The 19315-nt window shown below is 37.8% G+C and overlaps 1 protein-coding gene across 3 annotated transcripts in view; it reads left to right on the forward strand.

Annotated features, from left to right (window-relative positions):
- The window catches only part of ARHGEF26 (Rho guanine nucleotide exchange factor 26), an 83265-nt gene extending 63950 nt beyond the window's left edge, over positions 1-19315 (forward strand). For 2 of the 3 annotated variants that reach the window (XM_060767676.2, XM_060767677.2), the window contains exons 12-15: positions 2625-2834; positions 13357-13424; positions 14096-14200; positions 14880-19315. In XM_060767676.2, coding sequence (XP_060623659.2) covers positions 2625-2834; positions 13357-13424; positions 14096-14200; positions 14880-15022 — 526 coding nt within the window. In that variant the 3' untranslated portion in view covers positions 15023-19315. Of the gene's footprint in view, positions 1-2624; positions 2835-13356; positions 13425-14095; positions 14201-14879 lie in introns of those variants that run through there. The other variant, XR_009631010.2, reaches the window with a different exon arrangement.

Genomic DNA, 19315 nt, shown 5'->3' on the forward strand with positions numbered 1-19315 from the left:
ACAAGTAACAGGCCATGTGAATGGCTGAGAGAATTGTGTGTGGGAATTATCAGTCAATGTCTGTAATGAAGCCAGAGCAATTGACAGTCTGTATATGAACTTGGCAAGATCTGTGCACCCTTTAATTCAATAAAAACTTCATTCTTTTGACATCTTCTCACAGTGTTCTAGCCATTTTGCTTCGTCTTTTCATCCATCAGTTTCTTCTCCAGTAAGAACTAAATAAGGATGCTACTGTTGGGTCACTGAAAGCAGCAAGTCCTGCATTTTTGTATAAAAGAGCAGATTAAGAAAGACTTCTTGTCTATGCTCTTCAAAAAGAAGCATCTTCACAAATAATTTCTTTCACTGCTTGTAGTGGAACTTCATAACACTACACAGTCTGTTGTAAATGTGTGAGTTTGTGGGTTCTCCAATGAAGTCTGTGAACCTTTGCCCGGGACTTCCAGGTTCCTTCAAGTGGAGAAAATAAAACAAAATGCTCCAGTTTTAAGAGCTCTTAAGCTCCGGAATAGACCCACATAGTTTATGGACCAGGTATGGAGGCCCAGCAAGAGCTAAATAGGCACCTCCCCATTGAGAGTTTGTCTTACTTAGAATATGAGGAAGATTTATAGCAGCTGAGTCCTCCTCAAAAGACAAAGAAGGTTTATAACATCCAAGACCTTCTCCCCTTCAGAAGAAGAAGAGTTATGGTAGCCTGGCTCTCCTCTAGCAATTGTGCCTGATGAACAGTTGAGTCCTCCAGTTTAACAAGGGGAGTTGGCAGAGAAAACTTCAAGCCCTTGTGAAAGAAGATGACTTTGATATGTGGCACAGACCCTCCAACACAGGAAAAGACTAGCTGCCCATAGCTATGAGAGATGTTCTTTAAATACCATCAGGCACCTGGGCACTGTGAAGGGTCTTTGACATATACCAGTGGTTCTCAACCTGGGGTCCCCAGATGTTTTTGGCCTTCAACTCCCAGAAATCCTAACAGCTAGTAAACTGGCTGTGTATGTCAGTGGTTCTCAACCTGGGGTCCCCAGATGTTTTTGGCCTTCAACTCCCAGAAATCCTAACAGCTAGTAAACTGGCTGGGATTTCTGGGAGTTGTAGGCCAAAAACATCTGGGGGACCCCAGGTTGAGAACCACTGACATACACCAAAGTTGTCTTCTCTTTCGAAGGGTTAGAACAGTGGTTCTCAACCTGTGGGTCCCCAGATGTTTTGGCCTTCAACTCTCAGAAATCCTAACAGCTGGTAAACTGGCTGGGATTTCTGGGAGTTGTAGGCCAAAACACCTGGGGACCCACAGGTTGAGAACCACTGGGTTAGAAGAAGAACAATAAAAATGGAACCTATTTAAAGCAAAAAAAAATCCCAGAAAGCATTTGGAAGATGCTTTCAGATGGTCTCTAGAAAATTCAAAATGTTTTTGTTTATATATGCAAGGCATGCCTGACCTGGTTGTTTCATTTTACCTATGCATCATGCTAGCTTTAAATAAAATGTTTGCTCAAACAGGTCAAACTGTTGTTCCCTTTTGTGATATTGAATCTATCCCCATTCTTTCCATGTTATTTCTGTCTCTAGGACCAAAAAAATATGTTATAGAAATAAAGCCCAGGAACACATTTATTTCATAATCTGAGGTATACTTGTAATAATTTTTTATGCAGGGGTTGCTGCAGGGTAAAAAAAAGTTGAGAAATGCTAGTATAAACAATAAAAATGTTCTAATGGCATGTGATGGGAATTCCTTCTGAAGACATCTGTATAGGATTGCATTATAAGGCCTGTTGCTATCACTTTTAGTATTTCAGCTATAAGAGCTCATGATTGCACCTTTTCCTAATAAAAACTGGGATTTTTAGGAATTTGATACAGATGTACCAGATATTTTGAAGATGTATGCATATATTTGTCTTAACATTGCCTGTTGACTTATGAACATGATTAATTCCACAGGGCTTTCTTAGGCAAGGAATTATCAGAAGTGGTTTGTCCAGTTCTTTCCTTTGAAATATAGTCCGCAGCAGCAAAATGCAAAAATGAGAGGGTGAAAGTAGTAGATAAGGTCTTAAGAAATTCAAGGAACTTCTTTGTCATTCAAAACTAACCAAAATGTCAGTAAATTAAAAAGGTGTTTACATTGCATGGTTCTTAAAAGATAGCATTTTTGGAATCATTAGGTGGGCCATTCCATTATGTTCCTTTTTGGTGAACATCTCATCTGAAAAATGAACTTGGCTTGGGGTGTTAGAAATTTGTTCAACAGGAAGCACTGGAGGAGCCCATGGACTACTTTTATTGCATCATATAAATGCAACTAAGTACAAAAAAAAACCCATTTGGATCACCAAAAGAACATTTAAGACATGCAGACTTTATTACTGAACAGAATTCCTTGGGGCTGAAAGATTAACTTCATTTGTCTCCTTGACAAGCAGTTGATTTGTAAATATCCTATCCCCCCCCCCCCCCTTTGCTGAAAGGCTAAAAATGTCCAAATAATTATGTGCAATGGGCTGTTCTCAAAACACTGGCTGTACTGCTAAACGTGACTCCTGATGCATTTAGTAATGATTTGACTCTAAGCAATTGTCTCTCTCCTCTCTGTCTGGCTTTTGTGTTTGCAGTGAAGAGAGCTACAATGTCACAGACTATTCCTTAAGGGATCAGCTGTTAGTTGAACAGTGTGACAGTGAAGAGCTGCATTCCTCTCCTGTAAAAAACAGCACACCTATTCTTTACTCTCGGCAGAGTTCTCCAAATCACCTCTTCAGATTAAATGTCCTAAGTAACCATGCAGGAGAGAAGATTGAACTGCTGCTGGGAACTGAAACTCAGTAAGTAAATAACACATTTTTCTCAATTTGCCTGTTGCATTCAAGCTTCTGAAGCTCTATTCATCTTTTCATCTATTCATTGGGCTGGACTAGACTGCATACTTTCCAGAATCTGCTGGGTTTTTTTTCCAGCGAATGTAAAACAATGAAATGGGCCTGACTATTCAGTGACCCAAGTAACAAATGTCATAGCAACAAACTCTTTCTTTCGCATAAGGCACTCAAATGTTGGGAGACAGTTTCCTTCCTGGAACAACATATACAAATATGGTAGAGGCTCTACATCAAGCAGACAAGTGTGTAATGCTGTGTCCGCACTGTTCTGTGTCCTCTGCCACTTCATCATCTCTCAAGCCTCCCAAGGAACCACCTCTGCCTCTGCTTGCTCCCAAGGAACTACCTCTGCCTCTGCTTCCAAATTGCTTTTCATCTCAAGTCAAACTATTCAGTGGTTAGTGAGACCAATTATTATTTTTCATATCTATTTTTAGTCACTTAGGGTTGCATTTTTGGGGCCAGACAAAATGAAACATCTGGAATCCATGTTATGGAACTGTTTACATAGACTAGTACCCAGCTATCAGGAGGCCAAGAAAATGGAGATAAATGCACATGGTTGGGATTTGTTTTTCTTTTACTTTGTGGTCTTGTTCCACATCCTCTCTATATGTGAGGTATGTGCATGGTTTATAGCAGTATCAAAAAGGGGTAGCAGAAGAGAGGAGTCTCCCATTGGACTACATTTCTTGTAAAAGTTAATAAATCCAAGACTTCTAAAAATTCTAGACTTTTAACACTTTATATACTAGTTAGTTAAATATAGATTTAAGCTTATAAAGTGATAATAGAAAACTTAAGACAGGTTATTGCAGTAGGTCACATTCACATTAAACAAGTGGAATTCACAGGGACCATGCTTTATGTATTGAGCTTGATTTTAATAAGTTTACTCTAATCATGAACAATTTCATATGTGCATTAGAAATGTATTTCTAATTCTTTGAAAAAAAAGAGGAAAAATGCTTTCATGGACACGTCCACTTCATCAGATTGATCAATGAACTGGAATCTATAAACGTTTATGCTGCAAATGTTTTGAAGGCTCTGCAGAATTCCTGTATGTCTTTTGTATGCTGAAGTGGAGTAACACAGCTATGGCTTTTCACATATTGATGTTAATCATGTGGTTTGAAGCTATGTAGCAGTAGAGTTCTAAGATTAGTTTGGTGAATCTAATATGTAGAACATAGATATGCTGTAATCTTTGAAGCTGCTGTTACCTGGGAGAAGATAGCTGTGTTATGAAGCATGCATTGGTCATGCATATAAAATAAGGAGTTTGTGTACCTGCTGTTCAAGAATGCTCCCCTCCCTAGACTACACAACGGAAGGAGAGAGAATAGAGATTGAGAAGCAAGGTGGTGGCGATCAGAGCTTATAAAAATGTAGCTCATGGAAGAGAAACTATCTTTCTTTGCCACTTTGTGGATGACAGGGAAAAAAGCCTGGTTTCTGTCAAGAAACTGGTACATATATACACATGTGGTGTATATGTCTTGTAAATATGTTCAAAAATTTTGGGAAAATGTATTTCAAGAAATAAGAAGAATCACCCAAACAGAAATAACAGGAACACTGGCGATAGCACTGCTGTCATTTATTGATAATGTTAAAATACCAAAAGAATTAAAAGAATTAATTGCCAGTCTGGTAACAGCAGCAAGATAGTCAATAGCTAAAAAATGGAAAGAAGGAGGGGAGTGCCAATTGGAAGAGTGGTATAGGGAGATCTGGGACATTGCAATAAACGATAAACTGACAGGAAACATAAAGGTTAAAAGAGGATTATAAAAAAAGATGATTTGGGGAAGATTTGGGGAAAATTGATAGAATTTGTATATATAGAAGGTAAGGGGAACAAAACTGTAATAGAAACAACTGATTTTTGAAAATAAGTATTATAATTGGCTGGCCTGGGGTGAAGGGTCAGCACTAGGGGATTGGACAATATGTAATGAAGCGGGAGGATGAAATACTATAGGCATTAAGACATATATGACTTTTTAAAAAAAGTTTTTTAAAAGCCTGGTTTTTTTTTTGTCCCATTGGAATTTACTAGGACTTAGCAGCTTCAGTGAATTGCTGTCAGGAAAACCACTGCAGTTCTCTTCCATTGAAAACCTGAGAAGAATGAGGAGATTTTCATACACTTTGCATTTACAAAAGGCACCAGCTGCAATATGCTAGTGGCATTTGCTTCAAAATCCCAAAACAAAAGCAAATACCCACCTTTTCTTTAGTTATCTCAACATGTCACAGACCCTATGGGAAAAGATGACTTGATAGTGCCCCTGACTGATTGATTGACTGGTTGATTGATTATATGTCCCACCTTTCTCCCAGCAGTGTGTTTAATCATTCAGAGCAAAATGTGTGGACCTCTCAGTTTTTTTACTTTATAGATTTGTACCTGTAAAATATCTCTGTTAGTAAAGGATAAAAAGGGGTTGTTTGCTAATCCGATCACTTCAAAGTGGCAGGTGGTTTCATAATAAGTAAGGAAGAATATTAGCTTCTAACTAGGACTGGAACAAAATCTAATTATTATATTAAGACTGGAAAGGAAGTGAGAATGAGTTGTTGTTCTGTCGATGTTTAACGTTAGATACTATACATTTGTGAGGGGGGAAATGTCAGAAAATACCTTGTTTGACAGCATAGCCAACATATGGATTTGTTGCTGACTACTTTGAAAGTGCTTTTCATGACTTCAAGATCTCACAATCCAGTTTTTAGGTAGAGATAGCAGAGTGTTAGTTAAACATGTCTGAAAAATCTCAGATTGAGCATGGTATCAAACAACTCACATAGTTATGTTTTGGCACAGATCTGATGCATCTTTTTCTTTCACACCTCCCCCCCCCCCCCCATGGCAACATGCATGCCCTTAAAATAATTTTTAAAATAACATGCATAGTTCCAAAAGGAATAGCACAAAACATAAATGTGTTAAGACATCATAGAAGCAATTGGATTATGTCTGTTGTTATACAAGAACAAATAATATCCCTTCCACTGTTTATACTACTTTTGAAATGTAACTCATGCTCTCACAATAAACAAACATTATTTTGGGTAATAATTGTGCATTCATAACATTGAAAAAGAATATTGTAGTATGGTGTTTAGCAGATTAATACATTGAGGATATTCTGTGGGAATGTAGATTCTGAATGCTCTAAAATTGACAAGTACTGGATGCTGTTCAAAATGAAGCATAAAAAAATCTAGTTCAGAAGATGGAAAATAGTCTGAAGAATTGTAAATGAGTATTTTCCAAGGATACAGGGAGGAGAACTTGAGTGCTGTGAAAATGATACGGCTTGAGCACACGAAACCTGTCTCTGTGTCGAATAAGGGTTATTCCATCTAACTCCTCTCACAAGTTATATGTATGAACTTGTCCCACCCTTACTGAAGATATTTCTGCTCTCTCCATGAGTGATTCTGTAAGAGAAGGCAAAGGAAAGTGCTGTTGGCTTCTATGTGAGAGGGATAGTGAATGTCCTGCAGGTTCGGTTCCCTGAATAGCTCTTCCAAAGTTTGCACATCGAAGCAATCTTTTAGAAACCATGGAAATAGTTTTGAGTAGTAGGTATCTTTTATATACGAACACTGCAATATGATCTACAGAGAGCAGCATTGATTGTATCTTGTTACTTGTTGTTCTTTTTATTACTTGTATGCATTATCTGTTTAGTGAACACAAGCTTTTAAAATAAATTGGAATGAAGCCAAGAATGGATTCAGTGGCCCAGTGACGTAGAAGCATCACCTGTTACTGGAAAATATCATACCCTTTGGATGAAAATGTCAAAATCGTAACACATACAGGTCATTGCTGTAGGAAATATAGAAATGAAAGCAAAATAATAACACAAACATTAATAAAACAGCAAAATGAAGAAAATGTGACTATCAGGAAAAAAATGACAAATTGAACTCATAAAAAGCCTCCATTGGCATGACAACAGTAATACGTTATGTTTTTGCCATGGATTAATGCCAATTGCATGGCACTCTAGTCGCTGCAATCCTTGCTTTCATTCCCCTTGCCTATGTTGGCTAGGACTGCTGGGAGTTGTATGATTATTTATTGACAGATGGCCATCCAGCCTCTGCTTAAAAGCCTCCAAAGAAGGGGCCTCCACCACTTATTCATATATTCCATCATTACATATATTCACTTATTCGGTGTGTCTGTTGTATTTGATTAAATAATTATATCCCTCCTTCTATCTAAAGCTATCAAGATAGTGTACAATAAAATCAATCAATTTAAACAAAGTAAATTATTTCAAAGGTCCCATTAGTTAGACCTTGTAAATTGATAATTGGCCCATGTTTTAGTCCTCCTCCCCACACAGCTCATATTTGACAGCCTATTGGTAGATTGAAGGGCCGGAAAATGATCAATAAACCATCCATAATCATCCACTCTTGATCTACTGTAGTTACTTTGCTTGATGGAATATTGTTATATGAAGCCTTGTGGTGGAAAATTATATAACTCCTTGTAGGTATTCTTCATGATGCTCAACACAGACTCATTTTAAGCAAAAATATTCACTACTTCCATGAGAAAATTGCAAAAAATATATAAGATTGTGTTGTCTCTGTTCTGGGACTATCTGGTGAACAGGAGATTTACTGTTTACCAAGCAATTTACTTATACAGTTCTTCTTTCAATGAAGCCCTGGGAATTTTCTAGTACATTTCAGTGTAGGGCAGGAGACTGTGATGTTCTGAGTGGGTAGGATCAGCTGTCATGCTGGACCAGTGTCAGGGAGTGTTTCAAGAACAAGTGTTTTGTTATCACTGGTTCAGATTCCAGTGAGAGAAAAAGGGATGCCTTTAGCATGCAAGTAGTTTTCTATAAACCTCAAAAGATGTTGTGTTTCCATGGAAATGGAGGGCTAAAGGGGGCTATCTATAGCTCATAAGTATCACCCCCATACACATCATATCCAGAATTTTAAAAAAATCCTGAAATGTCATATTGTGTTATTTTTAAAAAACATTTCCCTCTGAACAGAATATCTTACTATCCAAACACAACTATAAGTGATTTTAAATTAATTAATAGCTCTGAAGGATGTAGTCAGTTCCCAAACACATGAATAATAATTGCAACAAATCTCTCCTTATAGCTACTTGCCTTGTTATCTCCTTTTCAGCAGAACCTCAGCGGATAAAGGGGAAAAAAAATTCAGGGCTGGCCCTTCCATTAGATAGAATGAGATTGTATTAGGCAGTAGATACTTGAATGTTGCAGCAAAGTATTGGAAGAAAGACTTATGTGCCCCTTCATACAACATAATTATAACAGTATGATTCCACTTCAGCTGCCAACATCCAATGGATAACATCCTGTAGAATCATGAGATTTGTAGTTTGGTGTAGTACTAGAGATTTCTGGCTGTGGATTCTAAGTTGTGAGAGTGTTTCTTCAAATTGCTTGTCAACTTAAGATAACCTTGAATTTCATAGGGTTTTCTTACACAAGGAATACAGTTCCTTGGTTTGGCCAGTTCCATCCCCTGAAATAACCATAGCACCTGGTATAGATTGGTAGTTTCCCACCCAGATGCTAACCAGGACTGACCCTTCTTAGCTTCCAAGATCAAAAAGCAGCTAATGCCTTTACAGTATTTAGGACTGAATTCTACCCCACCCTAAAGTCCCATATTTAAATGGCTTGGAACCATAGCAATTAAAGTCAAATTATTTTACTACAATTGTGTGGTATGAAAGGGCTTGTAGTGTCATGTCTTTCTCTCAGTCAGCTGTCTCCATGAGTGGCAGAATTAAAAGGCATAGCCATTTTAATCTGGATTGCTTTTCAAAGGATATTACAGCACCTTTGAGACTGAGAGAAGGATGTTTGTGCCATAAGCTTTCACATACTGCACCCAATGAAGTAGACTCAGTCTACAACAGCTTATATTGCAAACCTCCTTCTCTCAGTGTCAAAAGTGCTACAGTGTTGCTTTAGCATCCATGATGGTGGACAGTGTTCTCCTATTGTTGAAATTGAGGGAAAGCTGAACTGCCACTACAATTTGCTCTTTGCACATGTAATGGCAGGAGTGCGATCTGATTCTTCCCTCCAGGCAGAATATCTTTGGTTGGCACCTTTTTCTCTCAGAATCTTGCTTCCATTTCTTAACTTGGTACCAAACTGATTTGATTTGTTTAGTGTTTCTCAGAGCTAGCAAGCCAGGCATGTGTCTGGAAGCTTTGAGAAAAGTGTCCATTTATTTTTACAATCTCTTTGGTATCGTTCTCAAAATCTGATGGGCTAAAACTCCAGAATGTTTCAAATGAGTTCATTACAGCTAAAGCACCACCACCCCACCCCCCCACCCCCTCCGGTAATAATTGTTCATAGATTATATTTTAAAAATTAAAAATGTGCACATAGCCTATTCTTAAAAGTACTGTAGAAAAACCTCAAATAATTATTTTTGGGCCCCGCTTCCATCTCCCCAAAGGGACTGGGGAGGCCTACATGGGACCAAGCCCAAACAACACAGTTAAAATATAGCACACTACAATACATTACAGTTTAAAACATAATAAAACTAACAACAACATTATAAAACAGGCATCGAACCAACAAACACTAACAGTAAATTGAATTTCTCTCACAGGTGGGTAAACTGGTGCAAAAACGATTTAGGGATAGGGCTAGTGGATAAAGTACATTCCTCAAAACCCACAGGAGAGCATAAAACACATGAGCCAGGACTTCAGCCGTGTGATATTCCTCCTCCTTGTAATACCAAAAAGACAAAAAGTCACTCAAAAATACGTTGCAGTTGTAATAATATAATTATTTTTATTATTATATTATTTGGTGAAAACAATCATCATCATCATCATCATCATTATTATTAAAGCACAAATAGCAAGCAACTAGTCATTTTAAGCTAGTTATCACTAAGCTGTGCATTTATGAAGATTTTCATGGTAGTCATTTTAGGATACACTAACTCAGTTTCTTTTTATCAGTGGGCTTTTCATTATATATGGAAACTTTGTAAGAAATGTCATTTTTTAAGCTAGCCTCATGCATACTCTTTGTGATGTGGGAAATAAACTCTCAACTGTCTAAAAATGTCATAAATCACTTTTGATCTACAGTGATATCTCAACTCATGAACGACCCAACATACATATTTTGCAACATATGAGCTGTTGCTCTGCCCATTTCTTGCTTTGAGTTGCAAGCATCGATCTGAGCCACGGGTTGGAGGCCTTCCTGTGGCGCCTAGCAGAGGAAGCCCCACGGAGCTTGGGGTGGCTGTTCTCCACCTGCCATTCTGCCAAAGACCGCTAGCAGGCCCTGCGCTGGGCCTGGCAGATGGAGAAGGGCTGCCCCAAGCCCCGTGGGGCCTCCTCCACAAGGTGCCACAGGGAGGCCTCCAATGAGGCTTCCAACAGGTGTTGTTGTTGATGAGGCCTCCAACAGAGAGTGAGCAGGGGAAAACTACAATTGTTGATTTTACTGTAATTTGTTATGTGACCAAGCTTTTAAAGGGGGAAATTGTGGTGGTTTGGGGGTGGAATGAATTAATCCTATGCATTTCAATTGAAAAAATTGTTTTGACATATGAGCAAATTTAGTTACAAGCTTGGTCATGGAATGAATTAAACTTGTATGTTAAGGCATCACTTTAAGACTTTAAAAAGCAAGTATAACTTTTCCCTGAAATGTTTTCCTTCTTTACAAGGCCCAAGTGAATTGAAGAGAACCTGAAAAAGGTCACATAGAAAGATCATGTTGAACTGAAATGCTTTGTACAGAACTAGAGTCTAATGACATGCTGAAGTCTCGAAGTCTGTTCATTTCTAAATGATTGTAGCTTAGCCATTTGTATGAATGATTTTTGGAAGGAGATTATTCCTGGCTATTTCATTACTTATCAAAATTTTGCCCAGGGCAATTTTAGTTAATTTGGCAGGGTGAAAATGTATTAAATTAAATTAATATAATGATTTCACCTCTGACTTTCCCAAGCCATTGTTCTTTTAACAATGTGCTCTTTCCACTGGTTTGGGTGCAGTAGGAACATTTTAGAGCTCTAATAATCTACACATGTTATTCTGTGTAGGCAGAGGCTGCCATCTTCTGTGTGAGAAAAAACTGTCATCTTAAATAATGATTAATATTTTGCCTGCATGGAGATCTCCTGCCAGGGATATTATGGGGGGGGGGGGGGGGGATCTTCTGTTTGCATAGAGAACTGTATGTGAATGCAGTTTAGGAAGTTCTAGTTGTTTATTTAACTTCTGTAACTGATGTATTTCCCAAAATTTGCAGCATTTTAATACTACATATTAAATGCAGTATTCAAAGGTTTGAGCATGAAAAAGTTTGTGAACTGCTCCAATTCAAAAAGCCATTTTTTCCATGTTCTGAATTTACCCTCATGTGTTTGTCATCTAAGTAGTACAGATTTACTATACTGTATTTAAAGAATTGGCAACCTAAGTTGAATATCTTTTTGTGTGGGGAGATCAAGTAATCCAGAGGCATACTCCCAGTGGCATTTGCTTCAGGGATCAGTGCAGCCATATGCATGGGACTGGCTTATTAGATTACTCAGAGAGTGAACACATCAAAGCTATACATTCAGCACAGTGCAATGGAAAAAACCTGAGTGCTTCACTTTACCTTGCAACTGGAGAACTTCCTTTTATAATACAGGGAATGACATTTTACTCCTTGATGTGCTTCATCCCAAACTCACATCACCTCTGAGATCTTCTGGGGAAGCCCTTCTCTTGCTCCCACCTCCATCACAAGCATAATTGGTGTGGACGAGGGAGAAGGCCTTCTCAATGGTGGCCCCCTGATTTTGGAACTCTCTCCCCCGGAAGATTAGATTAGCGCCCACCCTGTCCACTTTCCATAAATCAGTTCACTAGATAACTTTTGCCCCTCCAGTCATAACTAAATATCTGTCTCCTGCACTTTACCATTGTCCCTGCCCTATAGTTGTATTGCACTAATTGACTTGGCTCTTCTAGCCCATACTTTTCATCTGGCTCCTACACTTTGTTATCAGTCCTACCCTTGCAGCTGTTTTGCACAAGCCCCTGCCTCATCCGTTAGCTTAGTATATGACCACTATGTTAGGCTATTGGTTATTGTTGATGGTTAGGTTTTTATGATGTTTTGCATTTGTAATTTTTACTGTATTATCTTTTAATCTGTTTGACTGGGCTTGATCCCCATGTAAGCCACCCTAAGTCCTGTCGGCAAGACATTTATTTTACTGCTACTACTTCTACTGCTACTACTACTACTACTACTACTACTAATAATAATAATAATAACAACAACAACTTTATTTTTGTTTTGGCGGGATACAAAATACAGTTATTATTATTAGTGAAATTAAAAATAAGATAGAATCAAAATACAAATAATGTGACATTAAGTTATATTTTTCAGTTCTTTTAGTTTGCTACACACATTTTGCTTTCTGTCCCTTGCACAGAACGTGGGTGGAAGCGGTGGTTGTCATGTACCTTCAAGTCATTTCTGACTTATAGCGACCCATAGGTAAAATTCTTGAAAAGGATGTTTGTCTTTGCTTTCTTGCACAAGGTCGCCTACTGTGTTTCCATAGCTGAGCAGGAATTTGAGCCCTGGTCTCCAGAGTGACAGTCCAGTGTTCAAACCACTACACCATGCTTGTTTCTAACAGGAATTGTAACTGATCATAAAAAGTTAAAGAAGGGTAAATGGGTCTATTGAACTCCCAAGCTGCAAAGTTAATTTGCATTGTAGATCAGTCATAGACATACAGGGTGGCCTGAGGAAAATTGGTTGCCTTGAAATGTAATAATCCAGAATTGTGAAAGAATCCTGTCTTCATCTTTAATTTAGAAGCATACTTATGCATGCTCACAGGTTGTTCCCATTTGGTGCAAATCACAGGTACTTCATGTTGGGTTCATTGTCCAAACTGGGAACTCTGGATTTTGTTTCGCCAAGTAAGCCACAGTCACAAGACAACAGGAAAATTTAGGATTTGTCTCTGGCTTATTAGAGAGATTTCTCAATTGAAATACTGTAATCTATGGGTGGAGAGTCTGTGGTTCATTTAGCCACTCCTGCTTTCAGGTGGAGTAAGAATGATTGGGCAGCAAGCACCAACACACCATTCAGTCCTGATAAATTTTCCCCATATTTCAGGTGTATTTTGACATGTGAACTGAGTTACTAATTGTTCAGTTTTGTCATTTTTTATCAGTGTATCAGGAATATGTCAACAAAGAAGTTACCTTGATTTCTGATTGCATGTATCCAACATTGGGACTTGGTTTCTGGTCATATAGTTTGATAGCCCACTAAAAAGAATATTTTATTTGTTTTCATAAAAGTGATTGGAGATTTTGATTAATTAAAAACAATATCAATTAACTATTTTTTTCCTCTTTTTCCAGAAATGAACGGGCTCGCTGGATAACTGCACTTGGCCAGAGCAATGATAGACGGAGTATGGATAGGACAAGTAAGAGAAATGAAAAATTTTCAAGGGTTTGACGTTCCTGCTGTACTCTATAGTGACCTCCTGTGGAATATACGTGAATAAAAGTTGAATATCTAGATTTCTTGCTTTCCTCTTTTAATGTTTGCTTATTGAAGGCAGGTTAGGAAAGATCATAAATATAATTATCTGTGTTCTTTGAAATTCCTTTATCATATTAACAAAAAATGAAAGCATGCCAGGCTTCTGGCTGTTTTGAGAGATTTGGAGAGATATTGTATATCATGCAACATTTAAGAACAATTAAATTGTTCCTTGTATTTGTGCTATAATTGAGAACGTAGTAGAAATAATCATCTTACAAAGTGCTTACATGCATGTTTTGATCTTATCGCTTTTAGAATAATTGCTTGAATTTTCTTCCTATATATTCTGAAATAAAAAAAGAAACTAGATGTGGCAATTCTATTTTGAATGACATTTTAAAGCTCTGTAACCAGAGATAGGTCCATGTCTGCACTTTATTGTTTTGTTTACATTCTATTTTGTTTATAACAAATGCAGATACAGTATCACTTTATCAGTTGTCAGATTAAGATGAGAAGCAATATGGTTGTCATATGTTGGCAGATGTATACTGCACACATGAGCTTTCTGTTGGATTGTCCATGTAAGCATTTTCTCCTCTGTTTTAGCCCTGACCCAAGTGGAAGTCATCAGGTCCTATACTGCCAAGCAGTCAGATGAACTCTCCCTCCAAGTTGCTGATGTAGTTCTCGTCTATCAGAAAGTGAATGATGGTTAGTTGGCTTTCATATTGTTTAGTGGACACAGCTGCTTTGAAACCTATTGCAGGGCTCGTATTTAGCATCTGCCTCAAACATGTACCACAGAAGACCATAATCCAAAAGCAATGCTTATTTATTTCATTTATTTCTAAAGAGTAAGATGACTTCATTCAAGATGTTAATATACGAGAGCTATATATTAAATATATGGGCTTGCATACTGTTTGCTACTTACAATGTTATTGTAAGTAGCTTATGACCTTGTAACTTTTTCCTATTTGCATCTGGATTCATAGTACCATAGCCACAATCATGAATGCACTCAGAACCACCCTTAATATCCACTGTTCTGTCATATGGGTAAGTGGGGTGTTAATCCTCTGATTTTCATAACCGTAATGCTAACACTTTAGCCACACAACAAACAATTATCCAATCACCAGTCTACCCATAACATTAAGTCAGTTGAAGACCTTAGGACAGTAACCTCCAGCTTTTGGGATTTCACTGAAGGCAACTTGCTACAGAGGAATACCAAGGGAAGCTTAGTGACTTCATTATATGTTGTGGGCATCTCAAAAGCATTTCATTGGGCATCAAGAAACTCAGTACGCTAGACTTAGTTTAGCAGGATTTTTCTTTCAGTCTTGAGATGAGTTTTTGTTACATTTTTAATATGTATGATTTGCAGGTTGGTATGAAGGAGAGCGATTGCGTGATGGGGAAAGAGGCTGGTTCCCAATGGAATGTGCCAAGGAAATCACCTGTCAAGCCACCATTGAGAAAAACATGGAAAGAATGGGTCGCTTGCTAGGCCTGGAAACAAATGTATAGATTCGAGTTCTAATAACCACACTCCAGGATTTGCACTCAGTGAGATCCATGGCATCTTGGTCTCCACCAGATGGTCAGTTTGCAGCAATAGCATATGAAGAAGGTATCACAGATATCTGCACCAATTAAACGTCAAAACATCTATTAAGCAATTGCATGGAAATAAGAGCATCTTAATAAAAGTCAGTAGCATTTTAAAGCAATAAACTATTTTTAATTAAATTGTAAATCTCCATTTGTAAAGTGTGTAACAGAATAATCTTTTGGATTTCCACATTGCCCAAACCACTGTTAAATTTTAATTCAGATGTACCTGTGTACTAGAGCTTTCTTATTTTTTCCTTTCATTTTAGTTTACTGGACTAGTTCTGTTTCTGTGTAAGTGCCTTAACTTAGCAAGCAGCGATGATATGCAAAGCCTGCTTCCTTACATGCGTTATTCTGGTGCACAACCAGTGATGTCTGTGCCTCTTTTGATCTGAACTAGAGCTGCAGTGTGGCTGTAGAGTAGAATCTGTGGAGCATTAATTAGAAGTATATCCCACTAAAGTCCCACACAATATCTATTGATAGCTTTCCACTGTATGGTTCAGGCACCTCTATATTAACACCTTCCATAGACAGAAAAAGAAGACATCCAACAGGGAAGTAAATAAATGCAGTCCATAACTTCATAAAGTTGACAAAATTTCAGTTTGTTTGAAAGTATGTAAGTGGACCCTTCTTTTCTGCTGGTATCTATAGGTTTCCAGAACCTCCTGTAGATAAAATCCATAGGTGCTCAAGTCTCATTATATATAAAGTGGCACAATAAAAAAAATATCTCTTTATAAAGTGGCAAAATCCAGGTTTACCTTTTGGATTTTTGTTTGTAGGTTTGTTTTGGAATGTTTTAAAGGCATGAATTGTAAAGTCTGTGGATGGAGGGGAGGCTGACTATACAAAGTTCTGATCAATTGGCAGCTGGTAGTGGAATAGTTTTGTTTTAATCTTATTAGCAAACAATGGGTTATTCAGAAGTAAAGACTTCCTCTTCCATTTAGTAAGCAAAAGAAACCTTGCTGAGTCAGTAAGGGTGTGGCAGGAGACACCCAACTCTTCTAGATCTCAAGACACAAGTAGAAGATATTAACACAACAATCCAGCAAAGTAGAAGTGCCTACTATTGCTAATCTTGGGCAATCAGTATGCACATTTTACATTGGCCATTTTTGCTTGGGTTTAGATTATATACACTAGGTTGCATCAATAGAAAGATAGTGTCTAGATCGAGGAAAATGATAGTTCCACTGTTTTCTGCTTTGGTCGGATCTTAGACCTAGAATATTGTGTTTAGCTCTGGGCGCCACAATTCAAGAAGGATGTTGACATACTGGAACATGTCCAGAGAAGGGTGTCAAGGCTCTAAAAGCTTGGCCCTGTGAGAAGTGTTCGAAGGAGCTAGGTATGTTTAGTTTGGAGAAAAGAAGACAGAGGAGACATGATAGCTAGCTATGTTTAAATATTTGAAAGGATGCCACATTGAGGAGGAGGCAAGCTTATTTTTTGCTACTGTAGAGAATGGGGCAATGGATTCAAACTGCAGGAAAATAAATTTTACCTATACATTTGGAAGACCTTCCTGATATTAAGAGATGTTTGGCAGTAGAATATGCTGCTTTAGGGTGTGGTGGAGTCTCCTTTTCCGGAGGTTTTTAAGCAGAGGCTGGGTTGTCATCTGGTTTGATTGTTTTGCTGCATGGCAGAGTTTTGGACTGGATGGCCCTTGTGGTCTCTTCCGCCTCATGCCTTTAAGTTATTTATGTTTTAGAGAGACCCTAAGGTCAACTATCACAGGACTTCCTTGGCCATTTTTTTTTGGATTACATTTGTCATTGCTTTGCTTTAAGTCTGAGAAAGTATGGCTTCCATAAGATGGCTACATGGGGATTGGACTCGATTTCCCAGCACTCAAATCACTACATCACGCTGGTACTTAGGCATAGATGAATATCTTTTGAGTGAATTCATTAGATTTCTACTGGTCATCCCAGCTTTCTAAAAATTGTCTTACCTTGTTTTTTCTCTTTCGGTTTGTTACTGAAGAATCATTGCAAATGGTGTGAACTAATAATTGGTGGTAATATTATGTTCTGCTGCAAATGCAGCTAACCTGGTTTCAGGTTTATCTCATGTTTCTCAGCTGCAGTGAGCCTACCTTCTACGAACTCACATTCAACAAGATTGGTTGCTTGATCATTTGATCAGTTGTTTTTCTCCATTTGCATATGCTTTTTGTTGTTAACTGTACCAGCTGATTTGGTTGTCAAGTCATGGTCACAAACTCTGCAATCAGAAAAGTGTGTGCCCATTTCTTATTCTGTGTTTATTTGCTTTCTCGTCACCTTGCATCACACTAAAAACTCACAGAAAACATAAGAGAAGAAATATCTAAACAGTATCTGAGAGTCTGAAAACTGCTTCCCCCTTACCTTCCTTTTTGGGGCCAAATCACCTCCACATTTAGACCCCTCAGTCATTGGTTTGGCAGTGACAGTAGATCACCAGAGACATTTTAAAGCACATAGAAAAACTTAGAACTTATAGTTGTCATATATGTGGAGATTTTTCAGATCAGTACTGAAGCTAGTAAAACTGGAAAAAGCTAGTAGCTGTGTTGAGCATAAAATAAATTCCAACACATATATTGTGGTGATAACTTTATTAGGCCCAGTAAAAGTTCCAAAAATCACCACATGACCTTTCCATGCTCATAGACATTCTTAGTAAATATGATTTTTTTAAAAGCATGCAGAGAAGGAAAGTGATAAATGTTAAGATTACAGTCCTGAACTCTGCCATGCAAGGGGAGTAAACACAGTTCAGTCCTTGATTCATTTACACAATATACCTCATAATACCTTATGATATCATGAGTATACAACGTTAATGCTTCATATGTTTAAAAGAATAGGAGAAAGTGCCTTGTTTCTCATTTTCATTATGCTAAATTAAATAAGGAATTGACACCTTTTTGGTGCAGTGGTGGGTCATAACAAGGGCTATCAGTCTTTGGACTAGCTGTTAGAAGGGGATAGCAGTGCATTGTCTATCTAAACTACATATTATGGTAATTACATGTTTTACAAGTTTTTTTCTGACCCTAAGGTTTCCTTGGCAAGATTTGTTCGTGGGGGTAGAGCTTACTTTTTCTTCTTCTGAGACTATGAGAGTATGACCTCATAGTTGGTTTCCATGGCAGAGGGGTAATTTGAACCCTGGTCTCCAGAGTCATAGTCCAATGCTCAAATGCACCATGCTGGCTGTCATGAAAAGTATATTTTCAACACTTTAAGTCATTAAATTCAATAAGGATCAGTATGTACGATATGCCAAGACCAAAAAAAGGAAGATACTGTTCTCATCACTGCTTTGGAACTTTTTGCTTGGTTCCCTTGGAAACAAAAAGCTAACACACGAAGGCTGTTTTGAAGCACTGTGAGATTAACAGCATTTGCCAAGTCTGGATTTGAGAATTCATAAGCATGCTGTTATCACATTGATACTTGTACACTTAACATTGTTCGAAGATCTTGAAAAACTTAACAGTTCAGGAATGTGTTTTTAAGAATGTCAGATGAACCTTTTCCAATATTGTCCCGTTGTCAGCAGAGAGAAAATGATTTTCCTCAATTTGTTACAAAGCAGATCTGTTAGGCCTTGCTCCATGAATTGGGCATTTATGATAACTAGCTGCCTATCAACTGAGGCTCTTGGTCTGTGGCCAAAGTGCGCTTTCTTCTCTTTCCTCAGGAGGGGGAGACCTGTCATGATTGCATTGCCTGCTGAAGGACTCATTATAAATATCTACTTCGGAGTCTGACAGCAATTTATGTTGTCAGGCGAAGATGTAAATAGGAATTAATTTGTAATTGCATTTGTAATTAATTTATAAATAGCAATTAATTTGCATTGCATTTTCTTTTTATGTAAATAGGCATGACATTTTCTACACCATGTATTATAAGGAACTTTGTCCTTTCTTTGCACTGCTTGTCACTCAATAGAAATTGCAAAAATAGCAAAATGTGATAAAACTTTTTCAAAGTGGATGAAAATCTGTGTACTGTAATGTTTATATAATGTAACAGACGGTGAATATTTGTGTAGTTCCATGTATACATTCCTCTTGCACATAGTAGTCACAATGCAGGTGCTGAAATCTCTGCATAAGGCAACGGAAGTATCCAAATGTACAGGAAGTATGTATGTTTTTTTTAAAAAAAGCTCTACAATTAAAACTGTTCCACATGG

The sequence above is a fragment of the Anolis sagrei genome, chromosome 3, assembly GCF_037176765.1.
Source record: "Anolis sagrei isolate rAnoSag1 chromosome 3, rAnoSag1.mat, whole genome shotgun sequence".
Taxonomy (NCBI): Eukaryota; Metazoa; Chordata; class Lepidosauria; order Squamata; family Dactyloidae; genus Anolis; species Anolis sagrei.